Below are 24,770 nucleotides of genomic sequence, written 5' to 3' on the forward strand. Positions count from 1 at the left end.
AAGATGGCAACTTACGTTGACCGACGGAAGGATCGAAGATGACGATGTTTCGATCATGATTTGAAACGAATTAGCCGTAACTGCGGTCTAAGGTACGATATTTCTGAATTTCATACATTTTTCCGTAAATATGGATGCAATTTCTTTTTCATAATGTGATATTTTATGATTTTATGTGCAAAAAACGATCAGAAAAAACAGGTTTCCGTCGAATGTTAGATCTAACGTTACTGCTAATACGTTGTCTGTACGTACGGGCCTCCAAATTTTTCAGTCTATGTATTGGTGAGTCAGCCAACGCAGTTCAGCGGAACAACCAAAATCTAGACTGAAGCTTTCGGTCTCGTGTGCGACGGTGTGTGGCGCAAAATAATGTAAGAAGTGATCGAACTTTGCCATTATGCATGCATATTTATCTCATGGTAAAAATACGGATTTTTTGTTCAAAATACTGATTTTGGGGGATAAGAATACTGAAAATGCAAAATACAACTTGGCAGCTCTGCAGTAATCGCAAAGGGACATAGTGAACATTTTAGAAAAGTAAATTATGACATTGGATTACCATAGCTGAGGTCGATTTATTCTGTCACAACTCTTTTTCTGTGACATGACCATAGTTCTTGTATAAAAGAATGAATGCTCTTCTGGCATTGAGCTTCATCAAAACTTGGGTATCGTTTCGTAAAGACTTTTTTTATAATAACTATAGCAAGCATACTATCAACCAGTCAGATTGAAGGATACAGCAAATTTTCATTTTCATGGAGAAATTGTCATATAAATTTTTTATGAAAAGTGCCCCAGGTATTGGTGGAGGATATGTTAAGAGGATGCTATGAAATGGCCCAGGGGGCGATACAATATGAGGAGCAATTCCCCCGTAGGAGCAATTTGTGGGCTTGATATTCGTACCAGCCTATTTTCAACCACCAAATCACGGATTCACTATTAAAACCACTGTTGTCACTGATCCAAGCAACTCAAAGATTTGTTGTCCGTAATCCAATTTCAGTCTCCGGGCATAAGCCTTGATCAAATATTTCAATTTGTTTATTTGGATTGCAATTTTACATATTTTAGAATTATATTTCTCATTGAATTTCCCTAAGACAGCAGACAGTTTTTAAGTTTGCTTGAAGGTATTTGAATTTTCAGAACGATTCGTCAGGACAGCATTTTTGGTATCAGTAAAGATGTAATGACTCTGCTTGTATACAAATCAAGTTTTCATTTTATGTTTCAGCTTCACTTCCACTGCTCAAATGGCTCCAAAAATGTGTTTTTGGAACAGAATTTTATCCTCCTAAATCCATTATATTTAAAGACCAGTAGATCATCATCATCCTTACCCCACTCTGCTCTTCTGCCCCTCACCCTCCTTTGTTTTCTGTCAATGAAATGCTAATACAGCCTCCTCATTGTTGCTGTGATGTGCAGTTCAAGATATCATAACCCTTTGTCTTTGTGTGCTAGTTGTCTGGCGATCATCAGCCATAATAATGATATGGATTCAAAATTTACAATAGTTTTTTTTTAACCATCCCAACCAAATTTTGGAATTGATCATGCTGTTTTTGCTTATGATTCCTTAAAACAAGGAGGAACAATTTCCTGTTAAAACATTAAACAGTTGAATCTTCTGCTGAATATGAGAAAGGAAATATTATGTGTCTCTGGCACCAATATCCTACTTTTGACTTAACACTACAATCTATATTACAGCAGCATTGCTAGTAGTATACTGAATTGGAGCTCTGCCACATGGGAACATGACTTTTAATCTGGACTACATGTGAAAACAACTTTTAATCTGTGTATCCACATGTGGGTATAATTTCTGTCCATACTGTATGTCGTGAATAATGCAACCAAGAATTCTATGAACACTTTTTTGTGAAGATAAATGTTGTATGTTACCCTATATCTAGAAGTTCAGCAAGCTATGGTAAATGAAGCATCACATATGAACACACCCTATTTTCTGTAGTGTACTCACACTAAATCAGCACTCGGTGAATGAGCCTCATTCACACTTAATCATATAGTATGTAGCACAAGAAAGGGAACATGTTTGTACACGTTTGGTACATGTATGTAGGAAACACCTCTCAGATCTGGTAGCCTTGTTCCATTAGCAAACAATATGAATACCACTTTTTACCTTGAACTGTGTGGCCCGTATTCTAAACTTGGATTTAATTCAGAACTCTGTTTTAGAGTTGTGGTTGAACTATGAATGGGAAGTGGTCTCACAATCATCTAATGTTACTCTCATTTGACATGTGAATCATTCATTGCTATCTTGAAACGACAATAAAAATTGTTTTTTACATGAACTTGCATGAGAAAAGAGCAAATTAAATATATATTAATTCTGTAGTGCATATCAATTGATATTGCGTCACAAAGCATTTTTTTGGTATATGGCAGAAGTTTGCCCTTATTTTGACATCAGAGACACCAGTTGCATGTAGACAGTTGTGCCAAAGTATTGTGGTCAGGCAAAGAAATTGGAGGGTTGAACCATTGTTGAAAATGAATGCATTCAAAATGAGTTAATGCAGAATCCAATAAAATCACCATCCAATTATCGGTATATGATGCACCACGCCGTACACCGGGGTACCGTAGTACCCCGGTGTACGGCGTTGTGCAGCGCCATCTCGTGTTGTAATAGTGTACAGTTACATTGTTGTCATGGTGATCACGGTCGTACGATCGGTGCGACAATCATGACAATGAATGGGGACAATGATAACAACGCCTATTTCCTTTCTTTGATACAATCTAATGCCAATAATAGTAAACAAATTGTTATGCTTAAGAATTTAAGTATACTTTTCGACAGCTAACTTACATAAGATCAATAATGACAACTACAGGTATCATTATTGAACAGTGAAGATTAGAACAGAACATGAAAACTAGAATAAAGTTATCATTTGCATGCATTAATTGTTACATAACATCACTAAAAAGAAAAAAAACTGTACAAAACATTAAAATATACTTGTACACATTTTTTGGTAACCCAGGGTACAGCGCAAAAAATAAAATAAATAATTTAAAAAAATGGCCGATTATTATTTGGTACCCCAGGGTACCAAATACTGCATCATATATGAACAAAAGATATGTGCCAGAGGATTTGAAAAGAAATTACTTAATTGCTGAGAAATCAGCAAAATAAACATGGCATTCCGCCCAATTGTTGGGATTTTTTCCTTCATAGAATTATAATACCCTGTCCCACAGGTGCTTATCTGTGTCTGTGATCTTTTTCAACTTGGATTTCAAGATTTCACAAAGTTTGGTGCATGTAACTGTACCAGGTTGGCGTTTCAAAAGCTGTTTTTTGCAAAGTTATGGACAACTTAACGCGCAACTGGAACCTGTTCTTAGGTCATAACTCAATTACATAGGGATATCATATAGCACAAGAAAGGGTCACCAGTCCTGCATATTTTATGAACAGCATCATTAAAGGGGAAGTTCACCCTGACAAAAAGTTTATTGTAAAAATAGCAGAAAAAATAATAAAAAATATTGCCGTAGGTTTGAGAAAAATACATCAAATAATTAAAAAGTTATTAGAATTTCAATTATTTGATTTGTGACGTCACATGCGAGCAGCATCCCTACATAGCGAATGGTAAAAAATCAATGAAATGTCATTTTCTCAGAAAATTGAAAATGTTTTATTACTGTAACTTTTGTATATCAATAGACAAATCGTTTCACACCCGATCATGAAAAGAAAACAAAATTAAGTCATCAGGAACCATACCAAATTTGAAATTCATACATTTTACATAACATAACACATGGGGCAGCTGCTCGTTTATGACGTCACAAATCCAAAATTTTGAACTCTAATAACTTTCTTACTATTTAACGGATTTTCCTCAAACCTTCACCAATATTTTTTACTACTTTTTCTGCTACTTTTACAACAAAGTTTTCTTCAGGGTGAACTTTCCCTTTAAACCCCCATCAGATCCTGATCTACAATAATTTACTGACAACCAACTTTGGTTTCCAAGACTTTCTCATGAAATCAGTGTTTACTGCAACTACATTCAATTAACCCACAAAGGCTCATCCCTCCTAACATTTGTTTGATCAGCATGCTCCTGTACCACTGTATGTAGATGGCAATATGTTCAACATGGCCCACCTTCATTTAGAGTTTATAGTCAAATGTAAACTATGGCCTGGTGTTTCATAAAGCTGTTCGTAAGTTAAGAGCGACTTTAAGAACGACTGGTGATCCGTTCTTTTGGTAAATGGTATACACCATAGGCGATGGTTTAGCGCGTAAGAAAGGATCACCAGTCGTTCTTAAAGTCGCTCTTAACTTACGAACAGCTTTATGAAATGGCCTCCTGGTGTTTATATTCAAAGCAACATGTAATATTGGATACAGCTTGTGTTAAAACACATAGAAAACAAATAATAATTTACATTGGTAAGAGTTTGAATGATTGTGTTAAAACACATAGAAAACATCGATTACTTTGGATAGAACTTGAATAATTGTGTTCAAACACAAAAATAAAAATAATTTGATTGGATTTTAAATCAATATCTGGAGAGTACCAGTGCATGTATGTTAATGTGAGCAATGAACTACGCACATTGCAAAATGGTATCAATTTTATTTACTCCAAATGATGCTTTGAGTATGAATAGTTTTTCAATGATCAGAAATATCCCTTATTGAGAAATCTGCTTCTCTTTTATCCAGTTCAACAATCATTTTGTTTGTGATAAACCACGACCCCCCCCCCAAAAAAAAATGTTCCCTCAGTGTTCAATCTGTAATGTATAATGAGTCATAAAGGATCTTGTTGGCATAAGGTCACAAAGTGGTTAATTCAGGAAAACCAATCATAATCTTTATTACAGCTCTTGGGGCCCCGTAACACAAAGATTAGTGATTAATCGCTTATTTGAAAAAGACCAATACTGTTTGGTTCCTAGTCATTCAACTGAGCAAATTCAGCATGCAACGATGATCTTAATATGCCGTTTCGGTAATAGCGAGTAATTGCTAACCTGTGTTACTGGGCCCTGGTCTCATATGCACTGTTTTGCTGCTTATGTATTCCTGGGGAGGGTTACATAAAAGGATGTTTTATCCGACAAGTCCTGTTTTATCCGAAAGTGACCGTAGTGACAATGTCTCTCAGCCAATTAGAATCAAGGAAAGTTTTCAGATCCGACAACTTGTCGGACAAGATGTAGATGGAATGCTCCCCAGGAGCACACTAATCGTCGATATCGTCGTACGCACCACGAACCGTCCTCTCTGGAATAGATACAGTGCGCTATCGCGCTTCGCGATTTCACCACGAACCGTCCGCTCTGTTACGATGCCCACTGTAGCGTAAATAATTCACTTCAAGAAAATATTAAGATACGGGATGAAACTTTGGAACCTGAACTTTTTAACGAAGACACTGGTAAATAATTTGCTCTCCTAGTTGGTGCACTTATTGCTGGTTAAAAAAACCTTTTCTTTAATTGCGTTTTCTGCAAAAGTAACTTTCGCATAGAAGTGCGCAGAGAGGACGGTTCGTGGTGCGTGCAACGATATATTAAGAAAAGTAACCAAATGATAACATCCTGCTTTTCATACCAGTGGCAAAATCAATGATGTTATTATTCATGTGAGGGGGGGATGAAAAAATAGTTATCCCCACCCCCCACCAAAAAAGAAATCAACAAAAACAATAGGTTACCTGCTTGGATTTACGCCAGTATTTGATACAGCACATGATGATCATTATCATTAGAATTTTAGATAAGCAAATATATGCTTTCTGAAATGGAAATTAGATTGAAATTTCAATCGGTTTCATAATTTGATGGAAGACCATAAAGTGTTCACTGTTGGGTTTATTTCCATCAACAGTCCACCGTAATATGATAATACACAAAATTGTTAAGTGGAGCAAGGCTACCTATCGTAAAATCTCAGTCAGAGTTGTGTGTAGTTAACTGTAGGTCGTAGTTGTACGTGTATGTTTGAAAACTGTAAGCTCATGCACCATGAGAAGAAAGAGTATAGCAGTAGCTGTGTACATTGTATTAAATGTGTCACACACTCACACACACAGCATTAAGAGCACATGGGACTATACAGAGAACTCTGGTAAAGCTTCTACCTGGTCTGGCAATAAGCCAGTTCGTAGTTCCACTCTGCGCATGATCAGAGGACTGTCTCGATTATTCATATAATCTTTTGGATTGTGTTTTTCATTTACATCCCTAAAAAAATACAATGCGCCCACGAACGACTGGTATTTCACAGTTTGCCAAGAACATCGTACAACATGCTATAATATGCATTCAAAGTAGAAATGGGACAAATACCTTCATAGAGTGTTCATTGATGTGCTATTCTAGTCACCTGGTCTATTCATTTTCTTCATCCTGCTATGTAAGGCATGCTTACGTAATATCTTTTTTTGAAATCTGCCTATCATAATGAAAGAAATGAAACGTCATTTGACCAAAATTGTCCATGAAGTAACTACGAACTGGTTTATTGGTATTTCGCAACGAATGGTCACTTTTATCCTTCATAATAGATCTTAATTAGTGTATTGGGAAATTGAATGACAGATTTCATCAAAAATCTAAGTTTCATTGTTATCTCCTCCCTCATAAGGCTAGAAATGAATCTTCAGAAATCAAGTTCTTGATACTTTGTGGAAGAAAGAAGTTTGAACTTGACCCAAATTATTTCTCCTTCAAAATTCAAGTACATGATTGCTTCCTCTATCCAGTAAGGGTACGGTTACTGTATGAAAGGTAGCATCAAGAAGCCTGCAGACAAGACTGTAGAGCTTACTAGTAATATGCTTTTCACACTGCACATATTTTCCTTAGCCCCACCAATTTCCCGGGGTTAAGCTTAGCCCACTTCGGTTTCACACTGCGTTTTAGCAAACTGGGCTAGCACGGTAAATAGTATGGTACTATCTGGCGCTGTTAGCACCACAATTGCGGTGTTAAGGAATGCAGTGTGAAACAAAACCGGGCTAAGAAAAGCTAAGCATTAGCCAATCATAGAAGTCTTAATTGCATGTCAATCATGCTCTGTGGCAAAATCATCGATCTTCGTGAGTCTGCGATAGTCCGGGGTTAAGGCGTTAACCCCGGCTAAGCAAATACCATAGGGTTAAGGCATTAACCCCGGCTAAGCAAATAGCATAGGGTTAAGGCATTAACCCCAGCTAAGCAAATAGCATAGGGTTAAGAAAGACAGCGTGAAACACACAAAAAGGATAGTATGGGGATAAGGATAGTCCGGGGTTAAGGATAGTATGCAGTTAAGGAAATGCAGTGTGAAAAGTATATAAGTGGACTATTAACTATCTGTTGATGAGGTGGGCATGATTTTCACCCTTTTGGATCATGTGTTACCAGACTAATTTGCTTTGCACTCTGTCTTATCTACAGGCTTTGATGAAGCAGGCCCATTGACAAATTTTTTTTTTTTCTTATCAGGGTGCCGTTTCATAAAGACTTAATGATGGCATTAATGCATAAATTCTATAACAAGTTTACAATCAGCCAATCAAATTGAATGATTTCAGTAGCTTTTAACCGTAAGAGGTTTTATAAAACACGGACCCTTGATTGACAGCCAGCCACATTGAAGATCATGTGTTGGAGGGATATTGTTAACTCTCGGGCTCCCATTAGCTCATGTTTCTATGCTTATAATGCTGTATCCACCAGACTTGCCCTTTTTTGTGAAATTTGTTATACTGCCCTCTACTGGTACAACCAGACCAGGTTTTGTTTTTCCAGGCCGTTCTTTTGTGCAGATGAGCACTACACTACTCTGTCAGGGCACGTCACTTTGCTTATGTGTGTCAGTAATCGCGTTGGTCAATGTGTAATTCTTTTTAGGCTTATATTTCTGTGAGTATAGTGACTAGTTAAAGATGGTTTCTTGTGTCTAAAAATACTATTGAAGTAGAAGGTCTGTAGCAGCGGTGTTGGAAGGTCATAATGACGTAAACCAAAAACGTTTTCCGTTCAGAAGAAGACGTTTGAAATTCTGCAGAGTTTGACATTGCAATGTTCAAAACGCTCTGCTCGTTTGGGTAATGAGTTTCGAGAATAAGTTATGAGACGTTATGTTGACAGTTGGAGATGGATTTGATCCTGGCGTACGGACAGATCCCAAACTGTTGCTTCACGTAATGTTATATGGGGTCAACGCATTCAAGTAAAATTGAAAAGAAATGCAATTTGTGGTACATGTTTTTATTTGGTTGGTATTTGTGATCATACTGGAGTAGAGAGTGGAAGTGGGAGACAGAAAGACGGAGGGGGGGGGGGTAGTGTTATCATTTTAATACACAAGTATTTTCCTAAAGGGGATAGAGTCGGGATACAACCCACACAAAAGGACATCTGAAATAAATTTGGAAGTATATATACCATCACCCTCCGCTGTGATACATAGACATGTAGTTTCTGCTAGAACCGCATTTATTTGCAGTTTGAAATCAAAGTGTTTAGATCGTCCACAGAGAGAGAGTGTGGGGGGGGGGGTCAGGAGCCAATCTGAAAAACTAAATAGAAAAAGGTCATCTATAAAGAAAGAAAAAGAGAATGAAAGAAAGATGTTTTAGGTATGGTATTAACTTCTGTCTGTAACGTAAGTAATTTGTATCGATTCCGTTAGAAAACAGAAAAAGAAAGAAGGAAGAAAGATAAAGAGGAATGAAATATTTATAATTGTATTGAATAGGCAAACGAATGAAAAAGGTTGCATTTCAGAATGGGTAGAGTAATTTCTTCGTATAAATGCGGGGAAGGGGGGGGGGGGGGGGGGGGGGCCCCCCGAACATTTCACAACGCCAAACAGAGAGAAGAGGAAAGGAAAAGGAATGAAATTATAATTTTCTCAATATGTTAATATCACGAATTAGATTCATTTATTAAAAAGGTTTTGTTTTGCTTGCTCGCTTTGCCCACTTGCAACCATTTAGAAATTTTGCCCATACGACATGTATGGTCCCTTCATTTTATTTTTCACGTTTTCATTACTTAATCTCAAGAAGTGAAGGGCATTTGTTTTTTCAAATCATTACTTGCCATATGAATTCTGCACTATTTATTTATAAATAGACATTCCACAACATGAAAACTAGCCTCTTATATTAATACATTACATATCTTTATGCTATGGTTGTTCCAGAGGGCCATGGGGGACACTTGAAAACACATGACGAAAAGGGGTCATCACCACCCACTGAAAGCAATTTTTGGGCAGAAGAAAGGGCCAATCAGCCTTCTGGATCATCTTTTATTTTCTTAAAATCGTATATGAAAGTAAAAACATTCATCCTAAAAATCAATAGTAATGACATAAATGATGATAATAAGTAATAATAACAAAAAGCATTGGAATGATTAGGATGGGGCATCAGTTCACATTTATTGCGATTTGGAGGATGATATGTGCCATCGTGAGGCTGGTACATTAAAAGCTTGATAGTGAGCCAATGTAAATGCAATGAACAGTTACCCACACAAAAACAAATCACAAGGACTATATTTATTAGTCTACACCTTGCCCTACTATACTTGATAATGATATTTAGGCCTATGTTTGTTCTTCCCGGATCTGTGTGTTTTAAACCAGCATACTCAGCACTTTTTCACATCATACTTGTCATATGCCACTAAAATACTCAAGGAGTACATGGCCGTGCGCAGCGGGGGGGGGGTGGTTATAGGGGCATTTGCCCCGAAGAAATTTGGGAAACTTACCTCTTTCTTTACTGAAAATTTTCACAAAATTCACCAAAGGTATATGCATGAAAATTCTTCAGTTTCACATCACAAAATGCAAAAGCCTAGCTCTCAATAACAAGTTTAGGCGTACTGCCCCCCCTCCCAGCACAACATTTAATTTCTGCTTACGGCCATGGAGGAGTATATCACGAGCAGTGAACTTTATCAACCCAGGTGACCATGGCCTTTTCACACGTGAATCTGAAATCATCATTGCAATGATGATTGCCATTGTAATCGTGACTGTGATTAGCGTTCGTGATTCTAATCATGTTCTAGTTTGGTTTCACACGTGTTAAATATTCGTTATCAGCCTTATTTTTCACTTGAATCATTACGATTTTTTTACCGTGTGAAAGGCGGCATGAACAATCGAATCGAAGTATTTGATATCAGCAGGGACAAGGAATTTGATAGCGCTTTGACTTACCGCACTTTCACACCGAAAAAAATCGTAATTTGAATGATGATTCTAGTGAAAAATCAGACTAATAACGATTTTTTTAGCACGTGTGAAACCAAACTAGAACATGATTAGAGGCACGAACGCTAATCACAATCACGAATTCCAATTCTACTCTGGAGGCAAATTCCAGTCAAGTTTCACTCAAATAACGGCACGATGTTTGCTTGTGAAAGGCTTGACCTCCAAGAGTGTAGAAGGTCCGATGATTCTAAAGACGAATTGCGATCATCATGACAATTATGATTCACGCGTGAATTAAGGCCCTTATACACGATTCCCAATTCACGCATGAGTGAGCAAAAACAATTTGAAGAAAGGATACAAAAAAGTCATTTGGCTGGCAGTATCTGAGTTTCAAAGAGAAAATTGCGTGTCAAAATATTCAATATCCGCTCTTTACTTTTATGCCTCAATCACAAAAATGGTAAAAAGAACAAAGCTTTGTCTATTTGAAATAAATAATGCAGAAATGTTAATGTCACATTTTCTTAAAGACACGGAGGATACCATTCCCTGACGAAGGGATCATTTTTTTTTCTGGACGCGGGGAAGCAAGAAAGTGGAACATCCTGTGAAATATTGCACAGCCCTTGGAATTGGAAATAGCCCCCTCAGTGTAATGGGCCTCATATTTTGAGGGGGCCAGATGTCCATGACGTATAGAGCAAAAGTCATAAAATGCTGCGAGGGAGCAAACATTTTTTTTACCTTTAACAAACAACAACTTTTTACATAGATACTTTACCCTTGCCCCTTTCCTTATATTTTTTCTTTGTTGTAATCTTTTTAGTGGGGTGCATAGCCTCCAATTAAGCCCCCATCTATTATAGATGGTATAATAGATACGCTAGTGCCCCGGCAGGGCGTACATGATTGGGGAAATGTGTACCTTGGATGTAATTGGAACGTAGCATCTCAAATCTCTTATACATTCCCTGGATTATAATATACATATATGGATTATTAGGATTACATTTCATGAACAGAAAGCTTGATTGTGAGCAAATTCAAATAAAACAAACACTTAGCAATAATCGCAAGACTGTATTAAATTCATTATCATTAGTTTACATCTCGTCACGTTTTTGTCTGATATTGGCCTTTTTTCCAGACCGATTTCATACCACTTAGCTTACTCAGCACTTTTATATCGTGCGACATGATGCCGAGTCGGATCCGTCTAGAACAAGGGCTGATGCCGTTCAAAACCTCCCATTTAACCTTACTAATGCATTGCCGGATCGAGGGAGTATAGGCGAAGGGCCCACCACCAATCACTGGTGGCGCCAACTACAGAAATAAGAGGGAAAGATAGGAAGAGCAGGATTGACGCTCAAGGGAAAGCCGAAAAGGATAAGAAAGAATAATGAAGAAAAGGAAAACAAGTTTAAAATAAAGGGAATGGAAGAAGGCAAAGACTAAACTTTCAGGTCCCAATATCAAAATAAAATTGTTTTGAAAATTTTCAGGAGGCCCTAAAATGCAATTTTTCAAAATTTATGGGAGACCCCGTGTTACACCCACAAATGTAATAATCGCCCACAAATGTAATAACGCCCACAAATGTAATAACACTTTACCCACAAATGTAATAACGCCCACAAATGTAATAACACTTTACCCACAAATGTAATAATTTTTGATCGCCCACAAATGTAATAACACTTTACCCACAAATGTAATAACGCCCACAAATGTAATAACACTTTACCCACAAATGTAATAAATTTGAAGTGATTTTTTGGCGAATTCGTTCTAAACTAATATCCTATAGTAATGCGTTCATATATCACAAAAGTTCAAAGTCTTTCTTCCAGACCCGGTTAATGAAATATTACAGTACAAGTCCAAGTCTTTTTCCAGACCCGGTTTTTCAAAATTATAATATACGTCCAAAGTCTTTTTTCCAGACCCGGTTAATTCAAAAATTATAATGCAAGTCCAAAGTCTTTTTTTTCAGACCCGGTCGTTTCAAAAGTTATAATATACATCGGTGAGGGGTAAAGACAACACTGTAAGCCCAAGCATTTTAAGTGGGTTTAATTTTGAAGATTGGTCTCAGCTGTCATTTTTTTTCAATATTTCTTTCTTTTAAATAACCGTGTCCAGACGAAAGACTAAGCATAATACTCGTGTTATTCCACAAGAATAAGAATATGAGTCTTTTGTTTTTAGGATTGTTTAAATCACTTTTAAATCACCGGATCTGGAATAAAGACAACGCTCTAAACATGTGCTTTTCTACATGCATGGTCTTAATTTGGAGGATTGTTGGTTCTTAGATTCGTTGTGGGGGGTTGAGTTTTATTGATTTTTTATTCCTGAAATAATTGTGTCTGGAGGAAAGTCGATCTTCGACAATCGGTCTTCATGTTGTTCCACAGTAATTAGATTATTGGGTATTCGTTTTAGAGTATTTGTAAAAACTATTTTATTTTTCAAATAGTAACCAAGTCTGGAGAAAGGATGTCTGCTTTACCCACGCGTTATTACAATGTTTTGTAGGGGTAGTAGTATTATAAAAAAAAAGACATATTTTTACTGGGTGAAACTTTGGAAATTTGGTCTTAGATTTGAAGTTTTTCAGTTACTTTTTTTTAATAGCCGGGTCTGGAGGAAAGAGTACGTTTTAAAACTCGTGTTATTCCACGAGAATAAGAATATAAGGTCTTATGTTAGAAGATTTTTTGTCGTTACTGTTTTAGGTCTGGAATAAAGACAACACTCTAAACCTCTTTTTAAACAGGTTCTTAGGTTGAAGGTTTGTTTGGTCTTAGACTTTGATTTTTTTTTAATTCTTACTATTAGGGGTTTTTTTAAAGAAAAAAAATGGTCGGGCCGAAAGACTACGCTATATCCAGCATTAATAAGATTATGGGGTCTTTATACTGTTTTTAAACTGTTATTCATAATGTTTAAATAACAGGCAACCGGGTCTGGAGAAAAGACTACACTTGATTCTCAATTTACTCTTAGTGCACATATTCACAATATACACCGTATACAACAAAGACATTAATTCCACCAGTTTTAATTAACTGGGTCTGGAGAAAAGACTAAGCTCGATTCCCATTTTTTCCACAGGAATATCATTATCGTATCTTAGTTTGGACTTATATTATACATTTTGAAATAACTGGGTCTGGAAAAAGACTTTGGACTTATTAAAATTCTTGAAACAACCGGGTCTGGAAAAAAGACTTTGGACTTATATCACAATTTTCAAAACAACCGGGTCTGGAAAAAAAGACTTTGGACTTTTATTATATTTTTTTAAACAACTGGGTCTGGAAAAAAGACTTTGGATTTATATAATAATTTTTGAAACAACCGGTTCTGGAAAAAAGACTTTGGACTTGTACTTTCATGTTTTATTAACCCGGTCTGAAAAAAAGACTTTGCACTTTTGTGCTATATGAACGCATTACTATAGGATTTTAGTTTAGAACGGATTCGCCAAAAATCCCTTCAAATTTATTACATTTGTGGGTAAAGTCATTATTACATTTGTGGGCGATCAAAAATTATTACATTTGTGGGTAAAGTGTTATTACATTTGTGGGCGTTATTACATTTGTGGGTAAAGTGTTATTACATTTGTGGGCGTTATTACATTTGTGGGCGTTATTACATTTGTGGGTGCAACACCCCGTCCCCCTGCTGACTACGACCATGTGTACTGCAGTTAGCTGCCCCCCCCCCTCCGCGATACTGGTGGTGTCGTACTCCGTCAAGATCAAATTATCTATTTAACACCAACATGCTTCTATTTTCAAGTATTTATTTAACCTCAACCTAACATCAAGCTGGGAGAAAACATTTCTTTTCTTAAATAGCTTGGGTTCGTACGGAAAGGACACTCTGGTTTAGTCTCCGCAGTTCCGAAGTCTGATCACTCTAAGGACGAAACACAAAGCGACAGATCAATATGCCGAATTCTAAAGGTAGGACCTGTACAGATATTTTCAAATATTAGATTAAAAAAAATATTAGCATCGTGATAAAATCCATCGGAAGTGTATGGAAATAAATAGCAATATCGATGACTATTTCATTGTGCGTGATTATTACTTTTATTATTAACATCAAATTATCATGTTTTTTAGGGGGACTAATAAATTAATATTAAGCATCAATAACATAATTCTGAAGAAGTCTAATTACATTTCAAAACACACTCTAGAATATTGATCATATTATAATATTGCTAGATTAATATATAGCGTTTGCTTATTTAAACTATTCGAGTTGTATTATCCAAGACGCACTATAAGACCCCCTCAAAATACACATAGCCCTACTGAATAACTAAGAATCCATTCATAAAGAGTCATAATATTTTAACGGGCAGAACATGGCGAAGATGGGAACATTTTTAAATAGCTGCGAGAGATCAAAGGTTTATCTTTTTAAAATTAATATTTTTTTTGGACGGAATAAACATAATTCCCGGAATATAAATTCATACTTAACCCCCTTCCATTTCTTTTTTTCTAGGTCATTTATTCCATGGAAGCATTCTTATGCCAGTCTTTTAAACTCTCTAATCCTTTTCGATAGGGACCGCGTACATGGTTTGGGTGAGGTGGGGGGGGGGGGTGGGGTTTCAGCCCTCAGTTTGTCAATTAACATAAAAACATGTAAAAATTACCACCGAAATATGTGGGGTTTTTTAATCGTATTTTTATTATATTTATTTATCTATTTATTCAATTATTCATTTATTCATTTTATTCAATTATTTATTTCTTTGTTTATCTACTTTTTTTCAATTTTTTTTATTTATTTTTTTATTATTAATTAATTTGTTTATTTATTGAGTGATTGATTTTTATTTATTCATTTATCTATTATTATTTATTTATTTATTTTTTTTTTTTTGGGGGGGGGGACATGGTCACCCCCTACACTTTCGGCTCAGTGCCACACTATGAAACCATCCCGCAACCTCTATCCAGTCACTGGTGCAGCATAAATGTGTCATTATATCTTATATACTTTGTTCACTGTGATAAGAGCGGGCAAGGTTATATCAAACACGTTTTGATAAATGATAGCCTTGAACGTATAAACAGTAAATGTTCTTAGTGAGTAAACTTGATTAAATTTGGCCTGTGAATACATTTGTAGTCTGTTAATTAGCATGAACGTATGCAGCGGGGGAAGGGGGTAGTTTCCCCTCTCCCCGACATTGTGAAAACTTACAGTTTTTCCTGAAAGATTTCAGGATGGTTGTTTCGATGATAATTATCATTGTAGTAGGCCAAATCATATACATGTATACATATTGAAGATATATAAAGAAGAAAAAATGTGAAAAGGGGAGAAGACAAGGATTTAGCATGACGTGATCGATTTCAGATCAAACTTTTTCACTATTATGTCTTAAAATTGATCTTATGATTTATTGCAAATTGATTTGTAACTGATTAAACATAATAGGTTTCATTTTTTCAACTTTCGCAATGTTTCGTAGTGTTTTAAAGTTTCTGAGAAAAGGAATGTATAAGTTCAACATCTAAACCTTCCGTAATATCGTGTCCATCTTTTCATAGGTCTTATGGAAAGGATAAAGGATGGGGAGACTGTCATTGTTGCTGAGGGGTATATATTTGCCTTTGAACGTCTTGGATACCTGAAAGCCGGGCCGTTCACCCCTGAAGTTGTAGTGGACTATCCTGAGCTTGTACGTCAGATGTACAAAGACTTCGTGCGCGCAGGAAGTGACGTTGTCCAAGCATTTACGGTAAACTTTAAAAGGGGCACTCAACTGAGAAGTTATGGGAAAATTTTCACGGGCGAGTCACAGGGGACTCGGTCGTGGTCTCGGATAGGGTTCGATACCAAGAAATCAATTAAGCCTACGAGTGCCACGATATTCTAATTTAGCGCCATAAAAATTAAATCAAACAGCTGATTGGCCTGAAAAGAAAGCTCAAGGAGCTCTCCATGACACACCGTGAAGGGTATCCTCTTCTCATTCCTTATATTGTACCTTTAGTTGTCTCTGTACGTGGCTCTTTCTCCTTTTAAGGCGCAAACTTCTCCTTACTCAATATTTTCCCCTATCGGTTTTCTTTCCTTTCATAGAGGAGTCATCACGTTTTAATTTTACTTCCATTTCTCTCGTTTTATTCCCATATGCCCTGTCGCGACGCCACCTAAGATTTGCTTTTCACCTATTGGAAGCAAGCCAAATGATCCAAAGTTCATAACAATAAAAAACTATATGTATTTTCATCTAAAAGTTCCATTACCCAACATTGCAGATTAAAACAATCCGATAGTTTGTAAGAACATTGTATTTTTCAGAAGAAGAAGACGAAGAATAAGAAGGAGGAGGAGGAGGAGAAGAAGGAGGAGGAGGATGAAGAGGAGGAGGAGGAGGAGGAGAAGAAGTATATATTGATTCTTTTCTGCTTTTCAATTGCATTTTGTTCTTATTACAAACAATCAAGGAATTTATAATGCTTATTAACAAAACGCCTAAGTATATTTGCCCATAATCAAAAGCGCTGATGATTTACCAGAAGCCTCTAATCATGATCATAGAAAGAAAACGAATACAATGAATATAGTTTTTTTTATACCTGAATCTCTTTATAACTATATAGTCATAGTTACCTTTTCTATTCATTTGTTTCTGCAGTCTTTCATTGATTTTTTATTGTGTCCGTTTGACTTTGAATAATCTGTTTAGTAATCATCTATTATTTACTCATTTTCAATATGATAAATTTATATATTCATTAGACGTTAATTTTTTTTTATCAAGGACGCATGTAGCCTTTCGTTACACCTTGCTGATCTTACAGTACAATTATAATAATAATAATATGCAACATTTATATAGCACTTAATACATATGTTTCTAAGCGCTGCATACTATTACCCCGGCTTTAGCACGGCTACCCTGATCGGGCGCATCGAGCATTCAAGGAATTTCTTCCTACCGGGTACCCATTTACTACACCTGGGTCGAGAGTGGCAAATGTAGATAAACGCCTTGCCAAAGGACGCTAGTGCTGCGGTGGGATTTGAACCCCGGACCTTGTGGTTCACAGTCCGGAAACTTATCCACTGAGCCACAACACCTCTACCTATAATTATCACACAAACAGCAGCATATTATTCAAGAACATTATCATACACACATTGGTAAATAATACATGAAACTATACAACCTCCTTATAAATGAATTACATATATGTACATTAAAAATAATGGCAAAGGGATTTACATGGGAAAATTAGGTCATCGAAATAACGATTTACTTATTTCATCCATCACTCATTTCTTGATAATGTTAGATTATTTAGGAATTCATCCAATTATCTAGGGATATGTTTAATGTCCATGCAATCCTTCATCTGTCATTGCTATTAATACTATTTACATCTGAAATTTCTTTCATGAATAAAAAGGGTACATTATTTCACCTTGAACATGAACAATGCTTTGGCCTAATCGTTTTATATCCCACTGTCATAATAAATTATTTATATCCATACAGTACTATGGTCATCGTAACAAGTTCAAGCTCGTCGGGCGGGAGGACGAGCTCGAGAAACAGAACCGTATTGCCCTCAAGATGGCAAGAGAGGTGGCTGACGAAACGGGAGCCTTGATGTGCGGTGACCTGAGTAATACGTTTGTTTATGAACCTGACAACGAGGAGGCGATCGCTACCACAAAGCAGATGTTCAAGGTATGATGATTTCATTATGGGGCGTTGCAAAAAAAATGCCTTCAATTACAGAGTCCCAAACCAAGAGTTTTAATTCATTTAATTTAGCGCATAGTTTGCGTTCTAATATAGCATCGGATCATTACCGGTATGCTTGGCTTTGGGACGCAAATTTCTTATAACGCCATTGTATATTGCACGGGCATCTGGGATAGGATGAGGGGATGGGCGTTAATCATGTGAATGGTTAAGATTTTCATTCTACATGTTTTATTCAATTCCCCATCATAAATGAGTTTTTGATAATGATGGTTTTCATTATAATTTTTATAATAATAAACTTCATTATGATTATATTTCTAACAATTGATATACATAAAATAGTTTTCAGTTGATAATGTTCATTATAGAATACAAATTCCAATGTAAATTTGTTTCATTTTTGTTCTTCCCCCCTCTCTATCTCCATCTTCAATATAACCTTGAAAACTTACAGGAGCAAGTTGAGTGGGCGGTTGACGAGGGGGCCGATTTTATTGTGGGCGAGACATTTGGTCACCTAGGTGAAGCGATTCTTGCAACCAAGGCCATAAAGGAGTATGGAAAAGGTTAGTATAAGAAGGAATGGGGCTTTCAAAAGTAAATACTTGATTTTGTGATTTATTTTTGGCCTGTTTTTAAAGCCTGTGTATAGGTTTGGTAAAGGGTCAATAATGTGATTGATAATCGAATATCATCTAATATGACAGTCTTACTGAAGCGTAGAGACCGTTAGATATTTTTCCAACTGCACTTCTCTGAGAAAATTGCAAATATTCAAATCTTGGATATATAGCGCCCTCTCTCGGCGATGCTTGTTTTAAATTAAAAAAATGGGCATTCGAGCACTTATCTTATAAATTTAGTGATTAGATATCCAAAAGTTACAGACAAAGAACATATCTTGAAAGTTTCAGCCCATTCCATGATTTGGAATAGGATTTAATTGAAAGACAAAAACACACTGATATTTTGATTTGATCGGGTGACCCGATCAAGTTAAATTTCCATGTAAAATCGCAAAATTTATCCTGTAAAACACATTTTCATTTCATATCCTCCACATCATAACTGTTATAGGGCATATCCATTCATATTAGCTAGCAATGAATTGGAATAGTGATAGGTGCATTTTGGTGGATTTACCAAAACTATACACAAGCTTTAAGTCCCATCGGCCAGATATCAAAGGACATTTTTCACGAGGACCCTTTGCTAGACCAGCATCACCATGAAAGATACTGCTGAGAAGGACCATCCTCCCATTTCAAATTTGTTAATTTCGCATGTTTTATTTGATTTCTATTGCTACTTGTTTTTAACAGAAATTCAATAGGGCAAATTAAATGTTGCAAAATGAAAATACGGGTTTTTTTAGTTGCAGGGAGAGAGTGATGGGAGTAGTAAATGGTCACTATAGTCACTTCTTTTCATTAGTCTCTCTCTCTCCACTCCAGGTGTACCAGCAGTTATCACCATGGGAACGCATTTCAGCAAGTATTCCGAAGATGGCAAGATATCGACCGCTGACGATGTCGAGTTCAACGAAGCCCTTCGACGTCTCGTAGCCGCCGGTGCCGATGTCGTTGGCTTTAACTGTATGTCGGGACCAACGTCTATGCTTCCCTTGCTCGAGAGTGCAACAAAGGCTAATATCGGGGTAAGCAGGTTCATATCGGTTGAGAGGGAGGGGGCAAAGAGGCACTTTTCCATTTTTTTAGGGATGTTTTTTGGCTGGGTGATGTTAGATTGTTTGACGTAAAAGTTACTGTAGCTAATCTTGGATTAAAAATGTTCGATTAATACTCACAAGTCGCAACAAAAAATTCAATCGCTGATGTGGTTTACGGTACACCATGTGGAGTGTTATAGAAACAGTGGACAGAAGAAGAGAAGAAAAGGATAGGCGAGAAAGTGGAGATTTGAGAGTAGAGTATTCTTTCTTGAAAATAGTCCTGAAAAGGACTGTAAACCAGAAGGAATTGATGAGTGAGAACAGCTTGAGTAGTAGAGCTGATGAGGAGATGCTGGCTTGAGTCGGCGGGTAGAGATGATGAGTAGTAGAGAGACTCTACTACTCAGAGTCTCTCTACTACTCATCATCTCTCATTTCAGAGTACAGAGTCTCTCTACTACTCATCATCTCTACCCGCCGACTCAAGCCAGCATCTCCTCATCAGCTCTACTACTCAAGCTGTTCTCACTCATCAATTCCTTCTGGTTTACAGTCCTGTTCAGGACTATTTTCAAGAAAGAATACTCTACTCTCAAATCTCCACTTTCTCGCCTATCCTTTTCTTCTCTTCTTCTATCCACTGTTTCTATAACACTCCACATGGTGTACCGTAAACCACATCAGTAATTGTACATGCCACCATGCAAACCTTCAAACAACATCTGAAAAAAATTCAATATAAAATTAATTGGGTACGATGTAATTTCGAGCCGGAATATACCTTTACAATTAACACGTTATTCTTTGTTAACACTTCAATGTAAGTTAGTGCAATATAAATCAAATTTCTCAATTTACATAAGGCTCCTTTGGCTGCTCTACCAGTGCCATACAGGACAACTTTGGAAGAACCAAATTTCACATGCATCAAAGATCCAGCAACAGGTAGGACCTATGAATATGAATACCAGTTGCTGGTACTCACTACGGTTTGGATAGTCTAGATCTGGGGAGCGTTTCATGAAAGTTGTCAGCACTGACAAGTTGCCTTTGTCCGACAGTTACCATAGCAACAGTCAGAGGCAAGTGCCTCACAGCCAATCAAAACAAAGGATTTCACTGAAATTGTCAGCACGGACAATTTAGTCAGTGCTGACAACTTTCATGAAAACCCCCCTTGGACGTTAAAAGTTATTTGTTCGGAAAACCCAACAAAGGCTACATTCACTCACTGCACACTGAATACACACAACGTCTTTTCACGGCTGTGTGTGGTGAGTGAGTGTAGGGTTTTCCGAAAAAATAAGTACTGACGTCCAGATCTAGACTACTTTTGGAAAAAGGTGGAGCAGATATTCACTGCTGAATGTTATGCGCGGTATTAACTAAAGCAACAACTGCAACAGTTTTACACTGGGCCACAATTAACGCTCCATAACGGCTCAGTCGAATCTCGACGTACTATTTCGGCGCTCCGAGACGCGTAGCGTCCGTGTGTTGCCGGTCGAGACGCATTGCGTCCTCGTTACCTGGTCGACCCGGTCTTCTGCAATTCTGAGTACTGAATCGTGAACAATACAAGCGAAGCGCCTGGAATTATCGAAAGCGATGATAGACATGGAATATGTCGTTAAAATGGCTGCAATATGAACATTTAAAATGAAATTATACAAATTGTTGAAAGGACACTAAATCTGTATTAACTTCCAAAGAATTACACTGAACAAATACTGTGTTTTCTTTTCTTCATAATACAGGACAGCGAGCCTTTTATACCGACCTAGACTGCCTTCTCTGCTCTCGCACTGACATCGTCAAGTTCACTGAGCGTTGCGCCCAACTCAAAATACCATACCTGGGACTATGCTGCGGAAACTCGCCTCACTATACCCGAACCATGGCCGAAACTCTGGGTAGGGTCACAGAGGCATCCAAGTTTTCACCAGACATGTCTAAACATGGATTCTATGGTTCAAAAGATGGAAAGGTCAACACGTACTACACCAAAATGACCCAAGATCTGCCAGCATCTAGACCCATTGTCATAAAGGAATAGAGAAGACTACACTCGGGGAGCGATAATTGCATCAAAAGTGGAAAAGGTGATTTTTCGAAGGGTCAGTCAGCTTCAGCTACAAAAGCACATACGGAGGAAGAACGAGGAGAATAAAAAAAATGAAATTGAATATTTGATTTTCATTATTGCATTGTAGTTAACGGATCACATATAACCTATAAAATACAGACACATTTTCTGTTCTAACGTTTCTAGGCAAATGAAAGTAGATATCTCTGCTCGTTAACCAATTTATTACTTATAATTGATATGCCATACATGAGTACAAAGCTAGTATTATGTTTTAAATTAATTAAAACATTTATTTGTATATCACAGAGTTTGATCATTATTATTATATTTGCTTCTTGGTAAGTAAAAAGGTCAAGTTCACTCCCAAAAATAGTTAGAAAACAGAAAAGTCAAACAAAGGAAGGACTGCTGAAAATGATATAAAAGTCAGACTTAAAACAGGGAAGTTATGACATTTTAAATCTTTGCTTAGCTATAACAGCATTCTGCACCACACATATGGTTTGTAAATATAGTGCGCCAATGTTATCACACTCTTATTTTCTATTTTATTTCAATAAACTCTGTAGAGTTTATGATAAAGAAACATTTCATTGAATCAGAATGACTTACAACGATAGGTATGCCAATAATTAATATGTTACATAAAGACCATATTTGGCGTGGGAGAAAATCCATGTTTTACGATTTAAGAGGACGATTGCATATATTTGAAATTACATAAAAAGCTACAAAATAATCATTGAGTGCGATCACGCATCGTCCGTCCCTCATTTGCACACTATCTTAATAATGTTGGAATGTTCGTGATGTAGCTCCATGGTGAAATTAAGTGAATCGCTGAATGCTATTTTAAATACATACGATTTTCAGCATTATGTTTCATTTGTAGTTAAACTGTTAAACCGCGCATATTCCATCATTGCTTGAACTGTGACTTAAAGTCATAATTGGACCTGTCATCATTAGTACATGTATATGATCATGGACTTGCAAGTCCATGATGATTATGATTAAGCTTCGTAAGTTCATTATATTATTAAAAATTTTCATTTCATATTCAAATTTCCTTCCTGATAACGAATTATTTTTATAAAATGAATAAAGAATCATACCAAAAACTCTGTAAGAACAAATGTAAATTGCAGACAACGATATACTATTATCTTATAATCTCATTATGATAAGATGAATTTAAAGCCTGTGTATAGCTTTGGTAAAGGGTCAATAATGTGATTGATAATCGAATATCATCTAATATGACAGTCTTACTGAAGCGTAGAGACCGTTAGATATTTTTCCAACTGCACTTCTCTGAGAAAATTTCAAATATTCAAATCTTGGATATATAGCGCCCTCTCTCGGCGATGCTTGTTTTAAATTTAAAAAATGGGCATTCAAGCACTTATCTTATAAATTTAGTGATAAGATATCCAAAAGTTACAGACAAAGAACATATCTTGAAAGTTTCAGCCCATTCCGTGATTTGGAATAGGATTTAATTGAAAGACAAAAACACACAGATATTTTAATTTGATCAGGTGACCCGATCAAGTTAAATTTCCATGTAAAATCGCAAAATTTATCCTGTAAAACACATTTTCATTTCATATCCTCCACATCATAACTGTTATAGGGTATATCCATTCATATTAGCTAGCAATGAATTGGAATAGTGATAGGTGCATTTTGGTGGATTTACCAAAACTATACACAAGCTTTAAGTTTGGGAACCTAATTCACAAGCATTGATTTTAGAGGTTTCCTCTGCACTTTAGTACATAAGTTTTCTTTTTCTTAAATCATCCTAACTATTATACTTGCAATATCTTATTGGAATTTTTGGCACATTAATTTTGTCATATAGAATTATTGTATATTTTGACTGGTTTTCTTTTAGAATAAATGAAATGAAAAATCGTATGACGTTCGGACCTACACGTATAATAATCGTCTTCTGATTCTCTCTTCCGAATAAGTGTTAACTTAAAGGACAAGTCCACCCCAACAGAAACTTGATTTGATTAAAAAGAGAAAAAATTCACCAAGCATAACACTGAAAATTTCATCAAAATCGGATGTAAAATAAGAAAGTTATGGCATTTAAAAGTTTCGCTTATTTTCAACAAAATAGTTATATGAACGAGCCAGTTACATCCAAATGAGAGAGTTGATGACATCACTCACTCACTATTTCTTTTGTATTTTATTATATGAAATATTGTTATTTTCTCGTCATTGTCATGTGAAATGAAGTTTCATTCCTCCCTGAACACGTGGAATTCCATTATTTTAACATTTTGTGCTTCAGGCAAGGAGGTCCTAATCGTTAAATTCATAAAAATTGAAATATTGTATAATTCAAACAATAAAAAACAAAAGAAATAGTGAGTGAGTGACATCATCGACTCTCTCATTTGGATGTAACTGGCTCGTTCATATAACTATTTTGTTGAAAATAAGCGAAACTTTGAAATGTCATAACTTTCTTATTTTACATCCGATTTTGATGAAATTTTCAGCATTGTGCTTGTCTGATTTTTCTCTATTGATTCAAATCAACATTTTTCTGAGGTGGACTTGACCTTTAAGAATGAAAAGATTAGTTTCAAGAGATATCATTGGCTCCGCATACGTCACCGTATCTCTTTCAAAGTTCTCCTTCTCACCTACAAAATTCTCAATGGCCAAGCCCCAAAATATCTAACAGACCTCATTTCCTTACGTTCTAGTACCTCCTCAAGACCTCTTCGTTCATAGTCTACAATGCAGATAACTCCTGGACCTCGAACCTCTAAAAAATATGGTGACCGAGCTTTATCTTCAATCGCCCTTCCCTTTGGAATAAGCTACCATCTTACATTCATGATTCAAAGTCTGTGAATCAGTTCAAAACCCTTCTCAAAATCTACCTGTTTAATAGATGATTCACAGTTGTGGGTCGGTCAATTGGAGGTGCACACCAGTTTTGATTTTTGATTACTAG

At 36.3% G+C, this 24,770-nt stretch overlaps 1 protein-coding gene across 1 annotated transcript; it reads left to right on the plus strand.

Annotated features, from left to right (window-relative positions):
• Positions 1 to 14,114: 14,114 nt before the first annotated feature.
• LOC121413680 (betaine--homocysteine S-methyltransferase 1-like) lies at positions 14,115 to 21,944 on the plus strand. Its single transcript, XM_041606602.1, has 7 exons — positions 14,115 to 14,238; positions 15,850 to 16,040; positions 17,808 to 18,002; positions 18,478 to 18,589; positions 19,478 to 19,680; positions 20,559 to 20,640; positions 21,453 to 21,944. Exons 1-7 carry the CDS (start codon positions 14,223 to 14,225, stop codon positions 21,749 to 21,751), a joined length of 1,098 nt encoding a protein of 365 aa, XP_041462536.1. The 5' UTR covers positions 14,115 to 14,222; the 3' UTR covers positions 21,752 to 21,944.
• Positions 21,945 to 24,770: the final 2,826 nt, after the last annotated feature.

The sequence above is a fragment of the Lytechinus variegatus genome, chromosome 4 (assembly GCF_018143015.1).
Source record: "Lytechinus variegatus isolate NC3 chromosome 4, Lvar_3.0, whole genome shotgun sequence".
Taxonomy (NCBI): domain Eukaryota; kingdom Metazoa; phylum Echinodermata; class Echinoidea; order Temnopleuroida; family Toxopneustidae; genus Lytechinus; species Lytechinus variegatus.

Excerpts from the sequence above, each read along its gene's own strand:
- LOC121413680 (XM_041606602.1), top strand. Across the intron at positions 16,041-17,807 it reads ACGTTGTCCAAGCATTTACG|TACTATGGTCATCGTAACAA; the intron begins GTAAACTTTAAA and ends ATATCCATACAG. Across the intron at positions 18,003-18,477 it reads CCACAAAGCAGATGTTCAAG|GAGCAAGTTGAGTGGGCGGT; the intron begins GTATGATGATTT and ends GAAAACTTACAG.